The sequence below is a fragment of the Periophthalmus magnuspinnatus genome, chromosome 5, assembly GCF_009829125.3.
Source record: "Periophthalmus magnuspinnatus isolate fPerMag1 chromosome 5, fPerMag1.2.pri, whole genome shotgun sequence".
Lineage (NCBI taxonomy): Eukaryota > Metazoa > Chordata > Actinopteri > Gobiiformes > Gobiidae > Periophthalmus > Periophthalmus magnuspinnatus.
This window is the reverse complement of record NC_047130.1, coordinates 24,609,499-24,635,299: the sequence shown is the minus strand read 5'-3', so window position 1 is coordinate 24,635,299 and position 25,801 is coordinate 24,609,499. Positions and strand designations below refer to the sequence as shown.

At 38.7% G+C, this 25,801-nt stretch overlaps 1 protein-coding gene across 1 annotated transcript in view; it reads left to right on the top strand.

Moving 5' to 3' along the window:
• The window catches only part of LOC117370953 (semaphorin-3F-like), a 62,563-nt gene that overhangs the window by 21,787 nt on the left and 14,975 nt on the right, over positions 1–25,801 (top strand). The window contains 7 exon segments of the mRNA XM_033966506.2: positions 14,868–15,028; positions 15,105–15,167; positions 19,011–19,130; positions 21,301–21,390; positions 22,302–22,395; positions 24,849–24,937; positions 24,939–24,969. Coding sequence (XP_033822397.1) covers positions 14,868–15,028; positions 15,105–15,167; positions 19,011–19,130; positions 21,301–21,390; positions 22,302–22,395; positions 24,849–24,937; positions 24,939–24,969 — 648 coding nt within the window.

The following is a 25,801-nucleotide window of genomic DNA, read 5'->3' as shown; positions in this document are numbered from 1 at the left end:
GCAGAGATTTTGAGATTGGTCAGTGGAGCTAGGTGCTTTAGCGAAATTACCCACAATTCAAGGGGGAGAGGTGAAAGATGTGTAGACCTGCTGGTGTACGGAGGCAACAGTAGCAGGTAATGGAGGGGATTACTGCAGGAATGTTGTATTTAAAAAGAGGCTTGAACAAAGGTGTTTTGGGGAACTCTTGACCCTCAACTGGAGCTAGATCATCATGTCTTTGGGCTGAATAATATTAATAAGGTGCAATAATTTGGCGACAGTAGCTCAGCTGGTAAAGCGTTTGTTCACTGATCCGAAGGTTGGTGGTTTGAATCTCGCTCATGGTATAAACATCACTGGTTGTGAGGTTGGATCTGCTTATCCACAGGTTGGTGGTGTGATTCAATGACACAACAACTCACACAGATGAATCCTGCTGTTGTTGTTATAATAAATGTGGTATCAAGCACACAAGCTGCAAAACCTTTAACAAACTTACACACACTGATTACAAAAAAAAAAAAAAAGGACAAGCCTCCAGATGTTATGGCCGGCTGCAGCGTGGCAGGCAGATGGAGGAGAAACAGAGAGAACCATGTCAGAGTCAAGGCCTTTTGTACCCAGGGATCCACTGGACCCTAGTCGATCCTGGGAGCTCCACAGTAGCACCTCAAAAACACAATTATACACTAAAACACACTAACAAATTGTGCCAGAAGAGGGGCATGATCATCTATATTGCATATTAAGCCTTTTTTCTATCAAAATTGAGTTTCTTGAAACCACTTGATACTGCAAACCCGTCACATATGGTCTGTCACATGGCGTTAGGTCGCGGGACTTGAGTAAGGAGGTGCACTGACATGTACCTGGTGTGGGGGCTGACCCTGCCTTTGTCCCATTGTGGGATGGGGTCAAGTGGGAGTGTAGGACTGCAGCAGAGTACAGAGGGAGACGAGAGCAGACAGGGGCAGATAAGGGCAGACTGGGGCAAGTGGGGGCCTAGGTGCGGCTCATTAGCAGTTTGTTGTGTGATAACTTCACACATGCGAACAACTTCAGGCCAAACTGAGTAAAATAACTGGTCACAGGGGACAAGGGAGAGAGTCTAATTGACAGCTTAGAGTCCCAGGGCAAACATGTTTAGACACGGGACTATGGGCATCATCAGTGAGTGACCACCTCAGCTTTTTCCGCTCATATTACATTTATTTTTATTTAGACACTGATTATTTGAGCCATAATTTCTTTTTCAAAAGTCTGAAACTGATGGTAGACCTCTTGATTAAAAAGTGCCAAGCTGATTGCTGACAAAAATAACTGAATGTCGATCTCAATTCAGTGTGATTAATTGAACAGCCATACAATAACCTAGACAATATTTAAATACATTCATGTAGTCATCCATCTTTGTTTGGAGTTGGAACGTCTTAATGTCTAGACAGCAGTGTTAACAATTGAAGATTTACACAGAGTGACAGCCATTCAGTCTCATTTCCTCTGCATTGGGGCAATTTAGATTCTGCTGTTAGCTTGTGCATGTTTGTTTGTAGGTGAATAGTTAAAGAGAACTCATGATCACCCTGAGAAGATAAAACACTGGGGAAACATGCAGACAAAAGGCAGAAAAAGGGCTGTAAAAGCTTGCATTGAACAGCAAGGCAATTCATGAATGGAGACAGGATGATGTAGTATTCCTCGTTGGTATTAGTCAAATTTGAATTTAATTGAAAGTCAGTCATTTCTAATCATCAGTGATCAGCTTGGTTCCATGCTGGATTTGTTTTTCAACCCTTTTTCAGAACTGTATTTGACACCATGTTTAGAATGACCCATTTTATTTGCTACATAAGCTCAACAGTTATCTTAAGCAGCTTGTTTCCAAAGTGCACTCTTTTCAACACAAACATTTATTCACACTTCAACATCCAATTTCCTTTGAGAGACTTTTCATCACTGTTTTAATCAAGCGCTCAGCAGTGTGACAAGAACATCCCATACATCATGTCCCCACTCTTATAGAACGGATCTCCCCCATGGCCCGGCTGCCTCCACCTGTGACACGCTGGCTGCAAACCAAAGAATAACGCCCAAATGGTAAAAAGCGTCTTATCTCACTTGCTCGGTATGCAGACGGCAGCCAGCGAATATCAGCAGGATCAGGCAAGTGAAAATTAAAAAAAAGAGGACGGTGTCGAGGAAGTTAAGTGATGAAACCACACGGAATTAAGCAGCCGTTGGGTGGGAGATCAGAGATAGACTCAGCGGTGTAAAACAGGATCTCGTGACAATGCAAAGTTATGGATAGGGGTAGAGATGGTGGGGCTCGTGCTAACCGCGGCTAATGATGAGGGTTAGAAAAATAAATGGTCTTTTCATCGATTCAACTAATAACATATCTTAAAACTGGCAAATCTCAAAAAAATGTATTGCTAATTTGATCTACAAATTTCAAAAATATCTACTTTTAGTCCTAGCTTAGTCTATGAAAACAATGGTAAAATTTACTCTTGTGAGCTTTTAGAAAGTTGTTTCCTCCTCAAAAACAGACCTGGAGTTGTATGTGTGGTTTTTTTCACACATGTTTGAGTAAACCTTTATTATTAGTCTGTCTACATCTCCAAAGCTCAAAATGCTCTGTTCCACCTTGTGATGTCATGAAGCAGTAGTTTTTAAGTTATCATTTCCTTTTACCTTTAGGTCAGCAGAGATGAGAAATTCCAGGACTGAATTTATCCAAATGATTCTAGAGAAGATGTCTGGAGTTTAAAAACATAATGGAGCACTTCCTGTATTACCACATGATGACATCAAAAGATGGTGGTTTCAGTTTGAGAAGTAGAGTAATAACGGCCCTTTTACTTTTCATTTTGTTTAATGTTGTTTTAGGCAGGAAAAATATAACACTAATGACATAATTTACTTGATAGAATTAACACTACATACAATTTATAGTAATACTGTTTTTTTTTTACTAATGTTTCTTTGGGAAACAGCTTGTATTATCAGAGGGCGTGCTGCTCTGAACTGCAAAACATATTTTATTTTCTTGTATGGTTAGTCAAACTTTGGTGTTAAAAGTTCAATCTCTCATTCACAACCTCAGTAAATTATGAGCTGCATACTCGGGCTTGTAGGATGTACTCCCCTGTCGTAATCTCTGCTTCCTCCTCTAAGATGCTTAACAGAGCATGTTGTCCAGTTCTAATAAATCAAAATATAAGAGCATAGGGTCGGATAAAGATAAGGAAAGATTTGGTATGAGGATAGAACAACACACTGCATTGTATCTGTATGATAGTGATATAGCATGGAGTGGTAAGTCCAGAATGATGTTTCTCTGTATTTTGTATACAGAGGGATATCAGTCTGGTCTCCACGCTCGTGTTTCAAGCCAGAACCAAACACGGCCATGCAATAAGATTCTTTTCTTTCAGTGTTCCATGTGAAACGAAGAAGCTCATTGGTCGCCCATCATTTAGAAAAAAATGACATCCGTCTCACCTCAGATTCATAGAAATCCACTATCTTTTTCAGTCCTCTGTGATATTTTTTTTCTTTTTTCCTTGTAAGATGAGATGCACCACTGTGTATTCTGGATCCCAGTCAAATACCCCCCCCAAAATTTACATAACATATTTATTATTATTATTATTATTAACTAATTCTCACCATTAATAGAACAACTCACAATGAACTGAAAAGCCACACCTCATTCATACATTGACGGACTGTAGTGTCTTGCTCCAGGCTCATATATTTGTTAGAGCAGGGATCAAACTACAACCTTCCAGTATTTGATCTTTTGCTCTTGTGACTTAGTCTGGTAATTTTGTAACGTTTACACAAACCTTGGTAGTGTTTTCACTCATCTTTCTTAACTTTAAAGTCTTGTAATTTAGTCCGTACATGGGTCTGTTTTCTTCTTTGTCCAACTCCTGATTAGGAATTGCATTGCTCCACTTCCTGTGTGAGCTGTTCTGGATGAGAGCTTGTATTTTGGCTCTATCCAGACTTTCCATGGCTCTCCTTGTCGCTTGATAAATGGAAGTTTTAAGGTCCGCTGTCGGGTTGCCCCCCTCGGGACCCCCCTCACTATAGCAGTACTCTCTACCGCACCATTTGCTGTTGTGGTTGAAAAATTACCTCCAAGGGGAACACCCATGCAGAGAGGGGCATATAGAGGTTGTGGTTTATGTCCCCAGTGGACACAGAGTCTACATTTGCTGCTAATGGTGTCTCTAAATTTACCCCTAATTACTGCCCCTTCAGCTCAGAGCATCACCAGCGTCTAACCTTGATGCAGACAGAAAGTGACAGGGTGTGCTACATAGTAATAGGATTTTTAGTGGTATTGGACTTGAGAGCTTTTGATTGTGTCGCTAATAAAATAATTAAATATTAGGTTTTGTCAAATTTCAAATGATTCACTCTGGCAATATCTCTTAACAAACATACAAGCACGTGTACTATCTGTGCCAATGCCAAGCTGATTCATGGTTTTCAACTTCCTATGACACGTCCTATGACATTTTGAAGACTTTTCACCATTCTAATTGTTAACTGCTATGGCAACAGTCCTACTTTTTCATCCTTCTGAAACCCATAGATGAATGGGTTTGCATTTGGATGTAAATCTGGTGTAAAATTGTTCAAATAAGATCTAAAAAAAGGCCTATTATTGACACGTATTTAAAAGATACAAATGCATTATTTATTAGTGAGGATGCCTTGGAAAAAAAATAAAATAAATAATAATAATAATAATATCACCATTAAAACATAGCCATAGCTTGCCCCAGTCACACTTTGCTCATTTCTTGTTCGGACCAGCAGGATGTCTCATTTTCAGCCCTTCTATGTAAATGTGGTGAGCAGATTATGTGTGCACTGGTGTCAAGGGCTGTGTGTTGGTACAGCTGACAGAAAAGGGAGAGTATTTATTTTAGGGCGTGGGTCAAAGGTCGCTCAGGGAGAGGTGGATTTTTCTCTCATTCACACCCACTCCTCCTCATTATTTAGCCCGTCCCATAATCCCTCAGACTGAACTGTCACCGCTAACCACACTTCAGCTCCAACATAAGGGGAACGTGTAATAACAAACACAACTTCAGCTCAAAATCTGAATAAGTGTACTGAAATAAATCTATTGATAAGGCCTAACCTGAGACATCTGAAGTCTAAGAATGGATTATATATGATTTTTTCTGCTTTTTTCCATGTTTACATACCATAATGACATACTAACAAACCTGCATTTTCAACATTTTATGGTCTATTTCTTCATCAGTTACTGTAATTCCTCAAATCTCCAACATCTCAGTCATTTAAAAGCATCTAACCCTTTGTGTCCAGACTTTTTTTCATCCTGGGACTGTCTCTTTTGTGTTTTTTGATTTTAATGACAGATGCCACTTTTCTTTCTGGACAATATTACTCCTTTATCCCATCTTTTATACGACCACCCTGCTCTGCTGCTGATAATCCTGATTATGGAGAAGTGCATGAGAGGGGTCAGGATGAGCTTTCACCCTGCGCGACCTTTCACCTGCAGCCTGGTGGGGCTGTTGGGGTTAGCTCCACCAAGTCTGTAGCCTGTGATCTCCCACTGACTGTAGTGAAAAAAATCTACTTGGGGGACCAATTTTGACCGAAATATCTACCTCAGCCCAAGAAGTTTGTTCGTTTATTCCAAGTTTTGCATTGTTTGTCAGTCAGTTATAATGTAGCGCACAATTCTGACAAGTATTTAACTACTTGGAATACTCTGATTATTATTATAAGGGAGTTCAATGTATAGTTGGCTTTTCATGTGGCTATTAATATAGAAACTCAAATAAGAAAAGTTAGCATACTATTTGCCTGGGCTATGTGTAAAATAACCGATATAAATTATGTAATGTACTTTTTAGAGATAAACCGATGGCCAATATATAATATCACCAATTTTTGCACTTTTTAGCACATCAATCAGCACATAAATCTCCAGCACAGGCTGATATTTTGTTTTGGTTGATGCACAGCTTAAAAAATATACACAAAGCATCATATGAATACTTTAATTCCAAGAGAAACCTGCACAAATTCTGATTACACAACTCTCTTATAGTTTTGTGGTATGACAGAATGAGTGAGTGAATGACAGAATTACAGTATTTGAGGAAAATAATCAAAATCCATAAATATCAGCAGATCTCATTGGCCATCATTTGCTCTGGATTCTAAACAATCGATATCAGGATCGGCCATGAAAAACCCATATCAGTCGATCTCTTGTACTTTTCTACGTCTTATCTGCCTGGTTTGGCCCTGACCACTTTGGCGTTATCCTTAAAAGATATTTTTGTTCTAAATGTAAAACCGCAATCTTAATGAAAAACTGTGTCATGTAAAACCTTCTATTTAACGTACCTAAGGTTCACTTGTGTCCTGTTCTAATGACCACATACACTTACTCATATATATTACAACATGAGCTCAAATAAGGCTTGCGCTTTTTCAAAATAACCTATTGTGTCACTTAAGATGAGCCACCTTCCTTCTCCCATGCTTTAATTATCCTCTCCTTCCATCCGAAACAGCCAAAATCACAGGAAGTGAACTCAACACTTGCTAACTTTATCTCCTCTGCTTTTCATTATGTGCTAATATGCAGGTTTGTGAGATTTCAAGCAAAAATGAGCATCATGGCGTTACGCATATAGACACCACATACACAGATATCAAGGGTTAGACAAGTGTGAAGAGGTTTGAGTGACAGGATCCAGAAGAGCGTAGATAAGACTTAATCTGCAGCCAATTATTCCATCTCGACAAACACAGGCATCAGGTAATCAGCCTCAGTCATGTGTTCAGTTAGTGTTCATCTGACGGATTGATGAGAAGATTCAAGCCCCCATGTGCTCACAGTCAGTCTCACTCCAAATTTATATGGAAAATAAAAGTAGTTTGACTGTCTGCAAGAAGCCTTATATATGTTGCCTGGATGAAGAGATGATAGATATGTCCATATGACCCTCGACCCCATGATCTGGCAATCTGGGGACATTTTTACAATTGAGTGCTTTTCTGGATTGGTCTACTATCCCAGCATCGCCACAGATGTGTCTTTTGGGAGATAAGTCTCTCTTGCCCCCCCTGGATTCACAATGGACATGTACGGGTTGGTGCTGGCTGGTTTTATTGTGGTGCCAGACTAATTCTGAGGGTCTGGAAAAGCCCCCACAGGTTTAGGCTGATGACAGAGACTGCTGCATTTGAAAGATGATCTCTAAAGTGCACAACACCCAGGACAAAACAAACAGGAGATGGACTCATTTTTTGTCATTTGTAGAGAATAATAGTTGTTCTGAACTGACTGCTGTGTGATATTGTAATTGTAATTGATTAATGTGATCAGTTGTCATGTGTTTTGTTTGTTTTTTGTTCTTAAATTGACAATGAAAAAAACTTTAATGACAAAAAAAACAAAAAACAATTGAGTTCTTTTCTATTTTGTGTAGCTCTATTCTCAAGCAGACACACATGCTATTTGTTTTTCCCCTCCCACTCCTCCTATTGGTCAGTCTTTATGATTTCAGTAAGTGACAGGTGGGTTTAACCAATTAATGTGAATTTTGTGTGAACTTTGATTGTTTGATTGCTTGCTTTAGTTTGCTGGTTGCTGTTTTATAGCAATATAAAGCTACCAAGCGATCGTTTTAATTATGATCAAATCAAAATTATTACCTGGGTAGTATCTCTTAAAAAACTGTGATTCAGTTCTGTGACTGTAATATATAACATCCTTGTATCATTACGTTTTGTACAAATCTTTGTGTAGTTATGGGTGGGAACATGGTGGAATATCTAGTTACTTTACTACTGCTATTACTGCTTTATCTACAGTCGATGTTCTATCTGTATCGTTCTGGCTTTGACCACACTTGAGCTTGTGACACTTATCTGATGGCATTTTCAATATGTGTGTGCTGTAAGCTGTAATGGCATATACGTTTATACTTTTAAGTGCAGACTGTTAGAGGAGCAGTGCTCACACTCAGGGACACACCTCTGCTTCATGAAGACCTGGAGATGAGACAGAGTCAGACCAACTGCTGCAGATGTCTGGACAAGTTTGTGAAGAGGTTTTCTCTTTGTTTCTGACACATGTATTTACAAAGGATCGTCTTTATTGATCTAAGGGAGAGATCTCGCAGATAAAATTTAAAAACTGTAGCAGTGTCTACCAAAACATTTACAGGTTTAAACCCTAATCCCAGAAATATTTGCACAAAGATTTTAGTTAAATATCAGTACTGGAGTTGAAAAGGAGATATTAAAAGCTATTGGTTTCATTGTACTTTTACTGCAAAGGTGTAAACTCCATTTGATGTAACCAAATGGACATGTGGTGTTCGGTACATTTTCAGATATGTTCAAATGTAAGTGATGAAAAAAACATGGAAAAGGGAATCTGGTTTCAAATCTACACAAATTGATGTGCAAAATATGAAATCTTTGTGGTCAATAATTTGTTGTGACCCAAATGGAAAGCCGAACACAACTGACAAATATCTGCTTTTCTTGTTATGATGTATTTATTTGTTTAAGAGCTAATGAAGCTAAAAGCATTTAAGCAAATGTATCTAGTTACTTATCACATTTCCTCTTTACAATGACCCAGAAAAGCCACTTTACGTTGACAAATAAAGACCAAAAACTGCACAACCACCGTCCATGGAGATCTCCTCAACAGGTGGACACAGGGATAGATCAGTTTACCAGCAGATGTGGGTCAGGTTCTGTAAAAAGCTGCTTTGGGTTTGGTCCAAGAAAATCATTGGAGTGAAGACAATCCCACAGAGAAAGTAGAGAAAGAGGAGATGTCTTAACTGCATGAGTGCGTGTAGGTCTGGCAGCCGTTACAAAGACCCAGTGAGGAGATCCTGATCCTGTTATCCTCATTGACAGAAACTTGCGCCATATTATTGCAGCATTTACCAGCTGCTTGTAAATACAGCCATTTAACACAGTGTCAAGCCTGGTCGGACTCTGTAACATTTTCCTGGCTCTAAAACAGAGGTTCTTAGAGTTCCCACGTGCACCGAGTATCAGCTCACCTTCAGCTCAACTGTAATGTTTTTATTGGATAGAAAACGTTTTTGAAGGGCTGTATTCAACGTGTTAACCTGTACTAAACTTGAACTAACATGTCTAAACTAAGACTAAACCATTTCCCGATAAGGCATAAACAGGCAAACCAGGGCCGATGTACAGTAGTGCTAAACAGGAAAGAATTAGCACAAACCTGATCTTATTTAAAGTATATTTTGGTTGAGTTCTTCTCTCAAACAGAAAACACTCTGTTGCACCTTGTGATGTCATCATGTGGTAATACAGGAAGTGCTTCAATGTGTTTTTAAACTCCACACACCTTCACCAGAATCATTTGGGTAATTTCAGCTCTGAAATTTCCAATCTCTACTGAATAAAAGGTAAAATGTAGCTGTTAACTTGAGAACTACCACTTCATGACATCACAATGTGGAACAGAGCATTTTGAGCTTTGGAGATGTATACAGACAAATAATAAAGTGTTACTCAAACATGTGTGAATGGAACAAAACACAACTTCAGGTATGTTTTACTATGATATAATTGTAATAACATGACTTAAAGCTCACAAGAGTCAATTTTGTGTAATATAGAACCTTTACGTACTACATATCCATGGGTTTAAATGCATAAACAATATCATCATTGTTTCACCATAAATAGATGCTTTTACAGGATAACATTGAGTACTAGTGTAACTGGTGAACCATTAAGTCAGGTGCAGCCCCTTTAACAATTGACCACAACGTACCACCAGTAGTTCACAAACCTCAGCTTGTGAAACACTGCTTAGAGTCTTGGGGAATCCAGGAACAGCAGGAATGTGTTTGAAGGGATGAGTGTTGGTGCTGACAGGGGGATCAGGAGCTCGGAGGTGGGCTGTTATCATACCTCCAGCTCTTATCTCAACACGCCACAGGCACAAAGCAAAAGAAATGTGTTTTAGCCTGCCATGCTTTGGAAATAGTTGACATTTTCCTCCGGCTTTAATTAGAAAATGATAATTGTCCCAGTGTCTTTGATGAGCTTACTTGAAAGCTGCATTGTGTGTTAAAAGATATTTGTAATAGTAATGGTTCCTCAGTGGTCTGCTAATGGCAATAGCTATTTGGAAAAATGAAATACGTTTCCAAGTGTGTTTTTTATAATTATGTAAAATTGCCCAACCAGTAATTGTAGATAATGAGAAACTTCAATCCCCATAAACTGGATAATTATTCTATTTGAGGCATTTTAACTATTTCAAAATAAGCTGTATTTATTTTATTTTCTACAGAGTAATATTTACTGTTCACCATAAGACTGTTATTGATGCTTTGGGAAAATGAATCGGCAACATTTATGAAAATTTGTCTTAGTTTTTGATCTTTCTGATTCACTTTCTAAGCCGAAATCCAACAATGACACAGACTTGCCTCCTTGATCAAATACAATTTAAGTGTGTTTATATTCCTGCCCCAGATTGACTGAGAAGAAACAGAAAGTAACTGCTGCTACTACAAAGAACTGTGACTATTGAAAGACAGACTATAACTTGTATATATGCTGACTTGACTTGACTTGACTGCACGCACTTTATCAGTCGGTAGTCGCCCTGTACAGTATTAGCTCTTGTTTTTCTCAAATTCTTCCTCTTGTGTTTTACTACTTTGTGGCTGTACACAAATATAATATCATAGGACCAATTTGATGCACTTTTGTGACATATCCTCCTGATGTTCCCTCATGATATCCAGATAAATGTACTAATCAAACCAAATCAAACTCATTTCCTGTACATGTGGAAAACTCCCAGACCTAATCCAATTTAACCCATAGACTATATAAAGAAGACTAAGTGTTACGTCACCCACAGCGTTCAGCTCCAGTCAAATGAACTTCATCAAGGATAGCAGTTATAGCGGTGAATTTGGAGTCGAGTTCCATATTTGGAATTCCGACCGTGAGTATCAGAGGAACCAAAGAGCCAATCAGGAGCGAGGCTGTTGAAGGTAACGCCCCTTCCCACCCACACTCCTGGTTTAGCAGGGAGCGGGTGCTTAGTAAAGTTATCAATCAAACCTGTTGCTAACGCTAGCGGGATTGACGATGGGGAAAGAAGTCCACTGATTTGTCTGTTATTCATATCTTGATTTACATGGCTACTGTAGTGAAATAAACCATTAGAAAAATAAATAAATTCCAGGATCATGTAGAGCGGGTTAATATGAACATTTTAAGACCAAAATGACGAGTCTGACAGCAGCAGTTACAAAAAGAGGGGCGAGAGTTTTTCAATGTAAAGTGAATTGGAGTCGATTGAGCCGGCCATGCTCATTTCCTATTTGGAACGTGGCGACTAGCAGGTTAGCTACGTCCATTTATATATACAGTCTATGGTTTTGATTCGAATCTTCTTAATTGCATGAACACGTCTGGAGTACACAGATTGTATGTACACAGCTCTGATCACTCTAGGAGAGGCATTCAACTGCACAGGGCAAAAACAACCTGGGAAATCTTAGACGTGTTTGTTTGTACTTATAAATTTTAGATCAGCAGAGATGACAAATTAGGACTTGCTGATGCTTCAAGACGCTGACGAACATCTCTTAGCCTCTCACTTGCACCTATTTTGAAGACTGAGACAAAAGTAGACGAGACTATGTGGTTTTATGGAGATACAAAAAAAAGAAATGATACTAAGAGTGTACTAAGATTTACCTGTGCTCATAAATGTAGTGTCTGAAGGATGAGAGATGGAGAGCATGATCATACTTGAAGCCCCAGCTCTCCCTCCCCCTTTGCTCCTCGTAGCGCCTCTGTCCCCTCTGCCCTGTCTGACAATGTATTGTACGGAGTTTTTAATAGTAAATGCAGTGTCTGTCTGTCCGCTCTGTCCCTCTGCGCTGTGACCTGAGCTGCAGACTCCTGTTCAAAGTGAGAATGTGAGTGCGGAGGTGATAAATGGGTGAGTGTCTGGCTTTGACTTCTGGTGTTGTTGGGCTAGTTACAGCTGGAACATTTTGAGCCCAACTCGCAATCAGTGTAAATCATTTGTCTCCTTTAATTTTGCTGCACAATTTTGGTTAAAAAAAAAAAGAAGAAGAAGAAATTAGGATTTTTATGAAGGTTTTTTTTTTTTTTTTTTCAATTTCTCAGTCCAAACGTTCCTAACATTTACAAGAAGATTGAAACTGGTAAACTCAAATACAAGAATCTCATGCATTTTAAAATTCTGTAGTGATCTTAACTCTTTCATACTTCAGATGGCAGCTCCTCTCAAATATGTTTGCTTACTTGTACATACTTTATTTGTTCAATTAAGAGGGGTCAGTAGTTGGTTAATCTACTTGTCAAACTTACCGATCAAAACTAGGAGGGTTGATACAGCAATTTTATATTTGTATTTAGCAGTTCAAGAATCTTGGGTGGCCATGTTAACATTGAGAAAATAATAGTAAAATGACAGATTTCTTTTTATGGCTTGTCCAAATCAGTGCAGTAACGCTGTGGCACGATCGAAGGATTTCACAGTTTCTAAGCTTACCTTCCATGACGCTTTCTTGTAAGATCCACGTCCAAATTTCAACATTTGCAAGTGGAAAATTTCACTTTGCACTTTGCGCTGGATTGAAACAGGTTGTAGATTTTGTTATTTTAGATCATCATTTTCCACTTGACTTTGAATAACAGTTGTTTTGGTCCAACTGAAATCAGGCTTTATGATTTTCTATGTTGGGTTGCACTTTCCCAAGCTCAGTCTGAAAACATTACATGGACTTAATGGGACAACCAGGAGGAAAGCTGTTTCAACACCCTCCCAACACCTACACCTCTGTTTTTCTCATTTAAAAACAGCAGCAAGACGAAATCCACTACGCTGTAATGTGATATTAAGTCAATGGCTTATGAGGTGCAATACAAGTGAGGATTATGTCAAAATCTTTTCCCTGTCAAAGAAACAGCGACGATATCACCTCATATTCCTATTATATTTGGTCCAAAACTGGGTGTAATGGTTTTCAGTCCAGCCAAACTCATTCATTATAAGTGAAGTGGGTCTGGACTCCTTTACACCAAACCAAACTCATGCGCTATGAAACATTCTATATCATCCAAAACAATGATTTTGTATTTAAAATGTTGGGGTTGTGTAATGCTAGGGCTGCTATCTCAGTTAGATTTGATTGAAAACAAATAAATTGCTTTCAACCTCGATTTTCTGAACATAAGCCTGTAATCATTGCCATTTAATACACAAAGAAATAGTTGCATTTCTTTACCAAAAGTCTTTACTCTGCCTCAAACCACACGCTTTTATTGACAGAGCTTTGGCTGTTGACCCGCTGCTTCTGACAGGTTGCCCAGAAGGATGGGTCAAAAGGACAAATTTGTGTGTATCTTAACCTTTTTAAATGACTTGATTAAAATTTGTTTAATATTTTTTGTAGTATTTTTTATACTTTACATCTCTTCTGACGTTCTTTTTGTTGGTGGTCTGTTTTTTGTATTTGAATATCCATTTGTACTGCCAGTTGTCGCATATTGTGAAATTTAAATATTTTGAGAAAGAGCAGTGGTACACGGTACTGAACAGGACAGATTAAATATGGCTGCTCCAAGGCTATGTAATTTAATCATTATCATATTTCAACCACAGCGAGCCAACTGTGTTTCATGCAGTACTGTGCCAGAAAAATCAAGATCTCAAATCTGATCTTTGTATCTACATAAAACTTGGCTTTATTATGATTTTTGTCCTTGGTGTTAATAAAATAGTAAAATAGTTAGCCCTTAAGGAGGGACAGCGTTGGCATAAAGTCAGTTTGTAACTCTTAAGAGTGCTCGAAACTTGGTACATCCACTTTCTTTTTGCCAATTAACTACTGAACCATAACGAAGACCACTGGCAAAACTTAAAACTTAAAAAAAAACAACTTAAAACGGCTCTGTGAGGATCATAATGCTTTCAGATATTGTGTTACTTCATAATGTACTTTGGAAGAGAAAGTCTGGAGAGTTGGAGTGTACAATATTGGCAAAAAATGTGTTATCTTTGCGTGATTCTCCAGATAACAATAATCAGATCATATTTTTGAAATCCAGAAGAAATGTGCTAAAGCGTGTCAGTAAATGTCCTGGTTCAGGTTCAAGCGTAGCACAAAAGTGAATAGACTGTGAATTGTGTAATTTAACTTCCTTGTTTGAAATTCTATGGGGATAGGGGTAGGTGAAAACAGACATTTTCTGACCCTCACGTAACTTAAACATGCATGAATCAATCAAACCATAGACTATATATATAAATGGACATAGTTAATCTGCTCACCGCGTTCTGGTTTCATCGACTCTTTAATTCATTTTGTATTGAAAATCGCCCTTCTCTTCATCACTACTGCTGTCAGACTCGTCATTTTAGCCTTAAATGTTCATATTAACCCACTCTACGTGATCCTGGGGTTTTTATTTTGTTATTGTGTCCGTAAATCAAGATATGAACACGAACATCAACTTCCTGCTAAATCAGCGATGCAGATGGGAAGAGGCAGTACTTTCAACAGCCTCGCTCTGGATTGGCTCTTTGGTTGCTATGATACTCACAGTCTGAATTCCAAATATGGAGACTCCAAATTTGCTGTAACCGCTCGCTTTGTTGAGCTTCATTTGACTTGAGCCGAATGCGATGTATACAGTCAATGGAGTAAACTAACTATCATGGTTAAAAGCTGAGAATTCGATTTTGCGTGATATTTCTCCTTTAATAACTATTGTATCCTAATCATTATGTCTTCTATTTTTTTCCACAGAGCTAAAGTCCACTGGCACGGCTCACCACTTCTCCTTTCTCCTGAACTCCACGGACTACCGGATACTTCGCATGGACGAGGACCACGACCGCATGTATGTGGGCAGCAAAGACTACATCCTGTCTCTAGACCTGCACGACATCAACAAAGAGCCGCTCATTGTAAGGAAAAACATATCAAGGTGCTAGGATTTCATATTATTTTGGCTAACCGCAATTTGTACCATTTTCTTTCTAGATCCATTGGCCTGTAGCCCAGCAGAGGAGGATGGAGTGTGTGTTGTCAGGAAAAGACACTAATGTAAGTACACAATGGTGACATGTGCATTATTTTGTCATTATATGGGTAAAATGATATTACGTTTTATGTTTTTTTCTATCTTTTAAAACCTCTTAGTGAATGTATTGTGAAAGTAATCATCTGTGACATGATTGTGAGATGTCTTTGGGGTTTTATTACTGAGGATTTCAGTATGAAGGGAAGCCCATTTCAGTTGTATCGTTGGCTGCTGTTCAACAGTGAAATAATGAATGCCATATTAAAGCTTTGGTTTGCTGCTTACACAGCAAAAATGAACAAAAGTCTGGAATAAATACAATGGCTGAAAACTTAAGAAAGTATACAATAGGATACAATCAGATGCTCCTGTAATGACTATAGACAGATGAATTTGGCTTTCACGTCAAGTCTGTTTTTATTATTAAAGGTGCACTATGTACTTTCTCTAGTGAAGGGTTTGCCTCCTACTAGTCTCCATGGATATATTATTGCTCAGTGTGTGACATTAAACGTATCTGTCTCCATGATACCACAAGGCCAAGTTACAGGTCAGATCTGTGGAGAGGTAACCACATTCAAATACCATACTGTGGAATATCTACATGGAAACAAGAAAATGGCGGACTTTCCAAAAAAGTTTCATATTGGACCTTTAAATCAATCTAGATATGTGTGTGTTTGTTTTTGTGTGTGTGTGTGTGTGTGTATGTGTGAAAATTGTAACTACCCGTAAAAGGCGTAACGCGTCTGTTTAAGTACCACTATAGTAGTAGCATTTCCTGTTTTATGAGCATTTATTTTTTATGGTCCAGATTAGAGATTCAACATATTAAATGTGTTAATAGTGTTTGGAACAGTACCACCTTTCAGTGCATAGTGAATCAATGCATTGAAATTCATATAAAACAGGTTTTTTTTACACATTATGAGGTGTGATCAGGCTCATATCTCCAATAGCAAGTTTATCCAAATGGTTTATATATTTCTGTATATATCTTTGCGTCCGGTGACCCAGTAAACTCACCACCTCCGGCTACATCATATTGCCCTTGTACCTGAAACAGTTTTGGAGATTCTGGTTTGAAATTTCATCACAAAATAAGAAATTGGCTTCAAGGAGACATGTTGGCAATCCTCGCCTCTCTTTAGGGAATGACAGATGATGACAATTGGAAAGCGATCCAGAAGGAGACTGCGATTCAGCGAGGTCAGAGACAATCATCCCATGTGTGTGGGTGTGTGTGTGTGTGTGTGTATGTGTGTGTGTAGGTGTGTGTTTGTTTGTGCTCTCATGAGGGGCAATGAATAATACAAAACACTCTATCCCCAAACCCTCTGACCAGCCCGCATCTGTCGCACCGCTAACATGTGCCAAAATGTCTCCTCTAACCCGCCCCTCCCGCCCCCAATGTCCCGAGCGCAATCCCTTTTATGATAGTACATCCTTTCTTCAACACCAGCTGTCAAGAGCAGCAGATATGGTGGTCAAATCAGCGAATATATTACTAGATAAAGAACATTTTTAGAGTTTTAGAGCTAGAAGAGATTGAGAGAAAGCGGGGAAATAAACCGATAGCGGGACAGACAAAAGAGGATTACAAAGTTGTTTTTACCAGAGGTTCTTATAGAGTGCATCGGGGTCATGTTGTGTTACATTAGAAACAAAAATAGTTTTTTCTCAACATACCATTGTTCGCATTAATAATTATTACATTGTGGGAGCTAAAATATATACTCTTAATTCAATGGGACCTGCCTTGTTTATGGGGACAAAAATCAGGTTCCACATAGCATAAATCCTTGAATATTAGCTCAACAACATGATTAAAGCAGACCTATTATGCAAAATCGTCATTTCAGAGCTTTTAACCATGGTATAATTGTTTTCCCTTCTCATTTATCTTCATTTCTCAAGTTGTTTTTGGAGTGATTCGCACATGTTTGAGCAATCTTTCATCACTTGGTTTTAAAGACACGATATTGCTGATCAACCCCCGTTTTCACCGCCGCCACCCACTGCTCTGTACTAACTTCGTTCTCTAATTTTATTTACTTAATGGGTGATACACTTAGGATTTGGCAGCGTCCTGGTGTCATTTTGGTACAAATCATCTGCAGCTATCCATAGGAGGTGTCGACTCTTTGTTGTGATGAGGTTTACGACGTCAGCTCCCATTGAGCACTGCAATTTTCACTGAAATCAGCAGACTTGTTGCTTTTATTAAGTCGTTTTAGATCAATATTGCAATTTAAAATGTGCAAATTATAACATAATGATCCACAGGTGTCGCATATATAACTATGTAGCAGGCTAAAGCACAATATGTCTTCTTTAAAGTTAAGCAAGTGGTAATCACGGTTAAGGTTAGGATCAGTCTCCGGGAAATGAATGTAAATCAATGTAATGTCCCCAGAAAGCAAGGAAACCCAGCTGTGTGTGTAATTACTTTTCGCTGTCTGTTAAAGTTGTTTATGCAGTGTGACTGGAAAATTAGCTGTGAAAAGTAGATACTGTTGCTATGTTTCAGTGGAATGCATTTTCTCTATACTGCCCAGTGCAATGTTGGTGGTCCCGTGTTTACATTCAAATATCACAGTCACCATATTTGGCCTGTTTCCTCAAATATCATAAAAACAACCTTCACTTGAATCAAAAATCCCTGTTTGTATTTTCACCCATCACCGCTTCGTTTCAGTCTAACTCAAATGATTTTCTGTTATTGACGTTGACAGAAGTTGGACCTGGTTTACAGTTGCTGGGGTCCAGAGGTCTGTTGCTTTTCTTGATCCTTCAGTTCTGGGTGCGGGGAAACGTTGACAGTGTGGTTCTGACTCCGAAGCCAGAGTCTGAGCTGCCAAACACAATGCAGGCAGCAGCGGGAAGAGAGATGGACTGGGCCAGAGCCAGGCAGAGAGCTATTAAACACCAGGGGCCAGTTTATTAGAGACAAGACTCTGTTTTATATTAGATTTTACAGTGATTTCAAATATGGCCTGAATATATTCAATCAAACATCTCCATTTATAAGGTATTTATCCCCGAGGGCAGTAAATATTGTATGCAAATGTAGTTTATAGTTATGAAACGTATCCCAAGTGTAGAGAAAAACATATTATGACACTTAAATATTGGCGAAATGCATAGTAAAGTGTAGTGAAAACAGTAAAACTCAAGTAATTAAAGTAACACTGTGCAACTTTCTGGAGGTGGCACGTCACCTGCATGAAGTTAAAACCATACTTTGTAACATTCTGCATGGAGATAGATATCGTGACTCTTGGTTGCTATGCCGACAAGTTTATATAAAGGTTCTATTGGTCAGTTACTGGTCTTTTTTGGAGACTGGCTCTAGTGAGTTGAACCTGCTCGTTCTGCTCTTATTTTGTCATGGTTTAAGCCTACAGTAGCTCTTGTATTCAGAAAAAAAAACAAGTACAAGAAATTTGGCGTGTTTCCTCACACCAGAATGTTACAATATGTTTTATGCCAAAGGAACAATTTCACGGAGACAAGCAGATGGAGGTCAGGTGTGTGGAGATGCGAACAAATACAAAAAAAACATGCTTTTATTTTAGTATTTTGGCAAAAAACTTGCACAGTGGGGCTTTATATATAATCTGTGTATATGTTTTCTGAAATGAGAAATGTCTATGCCAATAAAAGCCGCTGATGTCTCTGGTGAATGCTCTCTGTTCTTTGTTCTCGCTGCGCTTGTATAAACTGTAAACCTGTAAAGAGCCTAACAAGTTCCTGCAATCAAGAGAAACCTAATTTACAAACCTGCAATTAGACTTTAGCAATAAACCATAATCTAAACCCTGTGTCTGCTTGACTGACGAACATACTGCTTCTTTGTGTTTTAGGGCGAATGTGGAAACTTCATCCGTCTGATCGAGCCGTGGAACCGCACCCACCTGTACGTGTGCGGGACGGGCGCGTACAACCCCATCTGCACCTACGTGGACCGCGGGCGGAGGTCACAGGTAACCTTAGAAACCAACTTTGACCTTTACCGCTCTCTTCAATAACAATCATATCTGTCCAATCAATCTGGGGTCAGACAGCCTCCCACAGCTCTGTGTCTCCTCTTCATTTTTCTGCTTCTTGGCTTTCATCGATTCATTCAACTTCGCGGTCTGGAGGGCTATGAGAAAACCTTTCCTTTCTTGAGTTCAATTATTGGGGTAAAATTGCAGTCGGTGAGGGACCAGCCACGAATCTTAGACCACAATCTTCTATCACTGTTGAGAAAGAACTGACAACCTGTGGAAACCTGTTGTGTAAGGGGACTCGATAAAAATATATTTGGTCTGCAATACACATAGTGAGTATCAAAATTATACATCACTTTACAGTTTCGATAAAAAAATAAACACAAAATGAAAAAAGAAAGAACTTGGAAATATACAGACCACAGTTTGATTTAGGTTCTTACTGGACAATTATTTTTAGTCATTTTTGTTACGCATGTGATGGACTCGCTAACCCACCCGCCCAGATTTAGTTTAGTTTTAACTAAATCTGGCCAAAATTTTCACGGTTGAAACATCTACATTTTTACAATTAGAGTAGAAGCTGCTGCCAGAGCAATTAACAATAAAAAACAAAATACACTGTCTGGCCAAAAAAAAGTTGCCACCAAAAAAAAAAAAAAAAAAAGACACACACACACTCTAATATTTGGTTGTTTCTCCTTTAGCTTTGATTATGTCACACATTCACTGTGGCATTGTTTTGATTTCGCTTCTGCAATGTCACAAGATTTATTTACATCCAGTGTTGCATTCATTTTTCACCAAGATGTTGCATTGATGCTGGTCGAGTCTGACGCTGCACAAAGCTTCTCCAGCACATCCCAAAGATTCTCAATGGGGTTAAGGTCTGGACTCTGTGGTGGACAATCCATGTGTGAAAATGACGTCTCATGCTCCTGAACCACTCTTTACCAATTTGAGCCCGATGAATCCTGGCATTGTCATGTTGGAATATGCCCGTGCCATCAGGGAAGAAAAAATCCATTGATGGAATAACCTGGTCATTCAGTACATTCAGGTGTCAGTTGACCTAATTCTGCTGAACCTAGACCTGACCAACTGCAGCAACACCAATCTATTTGCTAAGTTAAATCCATGTGGCGACTTTTTTTTTTGGCCAGGCAGTGTATTATATCTGTTGGAAAAAAAAAAACTACAAACGTAATTTATAACAACAAGCACATGAAATGAAACCAAACAAATGCAATCACCGAGTCTAAACAGTTAAACATGCCCTGCCTTTCAACCTGTTTGCACCACCAGCCTGTAGTCTGTCCCATCTCTGCTGATAGACTCTCTCATCCATCATCAGCCTTGTACCTCAGCCCCCCCCCCAGTGTCCCCCATCCGTATCCCCCCTTGGTCCGCTGCAGCTGCCGCCCACTCTCGTCCACACTGCGCCTGTGTAGTGTCACCATTCAAATGGACAGATCACATTTCAACGCAAAGGTCAGAGCTCATCTTGTCATTCAGCGACTCCCAAAGGCCCCAGAGCTATGTGTAAAAATGCGTGTCAGTAACAGTAGATGTAAACACAAAAATACCCATAGTATTAGTGGTGTAAACAAAAAAGCACATGTAAGGTATTTTTGAACACGATAATTTCATATCTTTAATTTTTGTTCATAAACTGCAGCGTATGTTTAATGTAGTTGTGTTTTATTGGAAGGAAATGGTGATTTTTCTTACTATTCACAGATCAAGATATGACAGTAGTCCTTATATTTACAGTTATCCTTGGCAAAATTGTCTGAATCAATCAATTTTACATTTGATTATCATTGCGTTGTTGCGAGATTCAATATAGCACACGATTTTTACATTTTATTGTTTTAATCTTTTTGTTCTTTTCCAGATTTGCACGTTTTGCATGAGGTCTGCAGCTGTGTTTGCACGACTCATATCTAACTCTGTCTAAACAATATCTGCCCTCGTCTTTTCTTTCAACTTTGTCATCCGTTTTTCTCTTCAGTTCAAATATTTTTCTTCTTTCCCACCACTTGTTTTTTCCGTTGGACTGCCGTGGTCCTTCTCATGATATTGTGACGTTGTTTTGTGAGTTTGTGAGGTCAGGTGTCAGTAATGGGATGGCCCTGTGTGTTCCGCATGTGTGTTTTAGGGCTCCCAGTTCCTACAGCCGTCTCAGCCTGGAGGAAGGACGAGTCGAGCAGCAGACCTCAGCACCACAGCAGAGCCCATGGAGGCCAAGGTGGGCTCGGGGAGGAGACTTCGGTCTGGTGCCCACCTCAAATACGTCTTTTATTTTCTCTTTTCCACATGGCAATACTTTTCACTTTTTTTTCTCACACTACTTTACTGTTTTTTTTTAAGTTGTAGGAAACTGCTTTTACTTCAAGATCATCCAACATTGTTGGTTCTTTTTAAAGACATAAGTTATGAAATGTAATTACCATGTTGATATGTTTCTAACTTTGGAAATGTCTTAGCTTATTGTTTTAAAAAGAACCAAGACTGGCCATTCTCATATATTTGCATTAGCTATTGGTGCGGTCAACCACGCTTTAATTATAGAAACGAATACGCTGAAGAAAAACAACTGTTATATTCCTAATGTCATCTAAGGAAGACATGTTGTAGTTTTTCATGTATCATCAGGTCATGTTTTGTCTTTGATTTCAGTTCATCTCAGTAGGTTGTTAGGTAATGCGTTCATCTTCCCTACCTTAAACAGACTGCACCTTGGGTTGTTGTGGGGGGGAAGTATTTTTCTTTCTCTCCTTTTTTCCGCCTTAACGTTTTGCTTTGAAGTAGCAGACAAAACTCACTTACTTTTATATACATAGATGCAGACTTGGCCAAGGTTTAGGTTTGTTGATTCACACAGAGAAATTATAAACATGTCAAATTCCCTTACAAATGACTAACTTCAAACGCATGCTGAGTGAGTGTTGGGTTGCCCTCAGCGTTTTCCCTTCACCTCTATGATAACTGATGTATTTTGTGTTCTCCTCAGAAGACCTTAAGTGCCTTTAGGGTCATTTAAGTGAATCTTATTATTAATTGATGCCATATTATGACTAAAGTGCCTTCTAAACTTTGACATGTCCAAAGGTGAATAAAAAACAAATTGCAATATTAATCCTACTTCTAATTTTACAGGAATACATCTTCAGACTTGAACCTGGCAAAGTGGATTCTGGGAAAGGAAAATGCCCCTATGACCCCAAACTCAACAGTGTCTCAGCTTTGATCAGTAAGTACACCGTCTTTAAAGCATGTTGTTACATATTTTAAACCTGCACTATGTCACTTTTTCTGCTGCGGGGATCCAATCCATAGAGATGTTGTTGTTTTGCCTGGAATGTTCCGCTGTATAGCTTTAAACTTGTATATCTTCCATGTACAATTACAGGTGTTTTTACTGCTCACAGTTGATTGAGTATGAGTGGGGTCATTTCTCCAAAGATCTGCCCTGTAACTTGGTCTTGGTCGGTGGCTTTGGTTGCTTGTTACCGTGGAGATAGATGACTTTAACGCTGTACTGTGGAACTTTTCGAGCAGAGCTATAACTTCTCCATGGAAACATTATTTATATTTTGTTGTATTAATGTATTTTATTCTATTTTATTCTCCTATTTTACTGTTTTAGTATGATTTTAACTTGTTTTAATTTGATTTTACTGGGAAGCACTTTGGTCACCTTGAGTGTTGTAAAGTGCTCTATAAATAAATGTTGATTGTTGATTGATTGATTGAATTTTTCCTCTAGATAAGTTACGTAGTGCAAATGTACTCTACGTGTACTCTCCTGAATATTATTATTTTTGTGTCATAAAACCTCTCCTCCATGATGTCATAGTATAATTATTGTTCCAGGACTTAAATGTCTCTGTAAATTATAATGTGAGCATTATTTAGACACAGTATGTACTTAGCACAATTATAAGATATAATATAAGATCATTTATAATTGTGGAACATTTAAAGACATGAATGAACACAGGCTATTACTTTCTAGCAGCATATAATGGTTTCTTAACTGACTGATCAAAGAGGTTTTCATAAACAAACAGAAAATAGAAGAACAAGGAAGAAAAGATTTCAAAGATACAATCGGGACAATGTTTTTGAAAGTGAGACATTTTAAATTCTATCTGGAAATCATTTCAATCTTTTTAAACAAAGTCTGAAAATTACTTTTTAAACGTAGAAATTTCAACTGACAGCATCAGCCTTTGTGTTTTTATTAAAGCCATAGTACTTTTTTGCAAACAACAGACTCAAATAACCAACATGTCTTTGGCATTATGGTGTTTTTATTGCACTGAAACATAGAAAAACACACGTCCTTACTCTTCATTCATCGCACGAAACCTGACTCTTTTGCCCTGTTGGTTTTTCCATGGAACATACCGTTGTCTCTTAAATACAAACCAAATTCCTTTACATTGTCTAATAATACACCTTTACCCGTGTTTTGGTGTGCTTGTTATTGCGTGTGTCCTTGGTTCATTGGTGAATCTGTTCGTCAGCACTTGCAGGGGGTCCCAAATGCTGAAAATTCACTTCATTCACTGCAGCCCCTCTGCGCTGTTAAGAATGTGCATGTCACTTTAAGACCGCTGACCACAGCAACATTTTTAACCCTTTGTGTTGTTTGCCTCTAGAGCAGGTGGATTTCCTCTGTTGTAGCGTTCAAAAGTATTTCAAACCCTATAGTCAGGAAGCAACTTGTTTATTCAGACGCACAATATACTAAGATAGAATTTCAGAAGTGGGGTTAAAATCTAATAATTGACGCACAAATCCGGTATTGCATTATATATTTATGAGGGCCCTTGTTACTGTAAGGCATCCATGAGTTTCAGAGAGAGAAAAACTGGAGCCACGCCTTAAAAATGAAGAAATCAAATTTAAATATTATGGGCAGAGTTCTGAAAAACTTCTTAAAAACTGGAAGAAAGTCATGTGAATGAAAACTTATGAATACATTTGTCACAAAATCAATATATTGTCCTTTAAGTTGTATTGATAACGGTAAGTGTTATACTGTTATTTTGAGTGCGTTTAAACTAATTATGGCAGCTAACTAACTTGGTCCAGAGCTATAAAAGAATAATTAGATCTGGAAGATTGAATCCAAGAGTGGCCGTCGTAATGGTTTCAATGGTTTTCAACTGCGCACCGTTCGATGTCCGAAAGGTGTACCATGTGATCAGTTCTGACCAATCAGCTGGATGGTGGTTCGTGGCGAGCTAGATCGGAGCTTAATTGATTGGGACTAGGCAAAATCTTACAATGCTAGCTTTTAGGTTTATGTTTTAGGTTTATTTTTGTAAAAGTAGATTAGGTTTGTCATAACACAGAACCAATATAACAGCCAATCAATAGATAGGGTTATGTCCAGTCTAATCTGTCTCACGTTGTCAGCTTCTAGTAAAATAACAATATACCTATGACATAAAGCCAGTGGGGAGTTTGTATGACTGATTTTGGCCTTTAACAAAATTACAGTGATTGTTAGGTCATTAAATACCCACTGCTGTGCGTGTTGTCGTCATTAGGATGTAGTCTTTGAGGGATGAGGCAACTTGAGACCAGCGCTTCAATCATACTGTATATATATGTTTCTTATTCTAACCTTTTAGAGAGATGACTTCACCTCCATGACAACCTCCTGTGTTTCTGTGTTTGTGCGAATGACAGATGGGGAGCTCTACGCTGGAGTCTACATCGATTTCATGGGAACGGACTCAGCCATCTTCCGCACACTGGGCAGGAAGACAGCCATGAGGGACCGATCAGTACAATTCCAGATGGCTTAACGGTAAACTCATATTCTACTGTATCTCCTATAGTATGTTAAAGGAGACGTATTATCATTTATTTATGGTGTTTAGTCATTGTCATTGGTTGAGCGGGCGGATCCACTGACCCACAGGTTGGCGGTGCGATTCCAGCTGCCACAGATGAATGCTGGCGCTTTTGTCCTTGGGCAAGACACTTAACTTGTTCATTGTAAACTGCTGTACTGATCCAAAACGACTCACCTAACTTTCTGTCCTCTTCATAGTGGTATTGCACCATAGCAAACAACTGAATTTGTTTCTCAGTATTTTTATTTTTGAAAATTGGAAATGCAACGTCAATGCAAGGGAAAATGACGAGGGAAAATCTGAACATACAAGTCCCAGTTTGCACAATATCTGAATGTAAAACTATGCAGTAGCGTTCAAATCTTCAAGGAACAAGATATGCTGATAATTCCATGCTGTTTCACAATGACCCGGTGATCATTCGATACCAAAGCAGAAAATTGTCGATTGCGTGCTGCTGCAGGGTTGGACAGTGCGGTCACTAGCCCATAGCTAATTACTGCACGTCGATAATGACTCTGAGTGGAGCTTGTAATCGCAAATGAACCGTGGATGTCACAGCACTAAAAAGGCCTTTTGGCAGATGGGGAAGTAACTAGATACTTGAGCTCAAGCACGTTTACTCAGTGCTTTGTTGAAGAACTTATTACATTTAGTAAATCAGGCATAGCAAAGCAACACTTCATATTTAAGTGCATTTGTTTTTGGACCTTTTTTAGTATCTTCTGGGTAATTTATAGCAGTAACGGGATGTGACTGCAGAAGAAACACAACTAGGCAAGC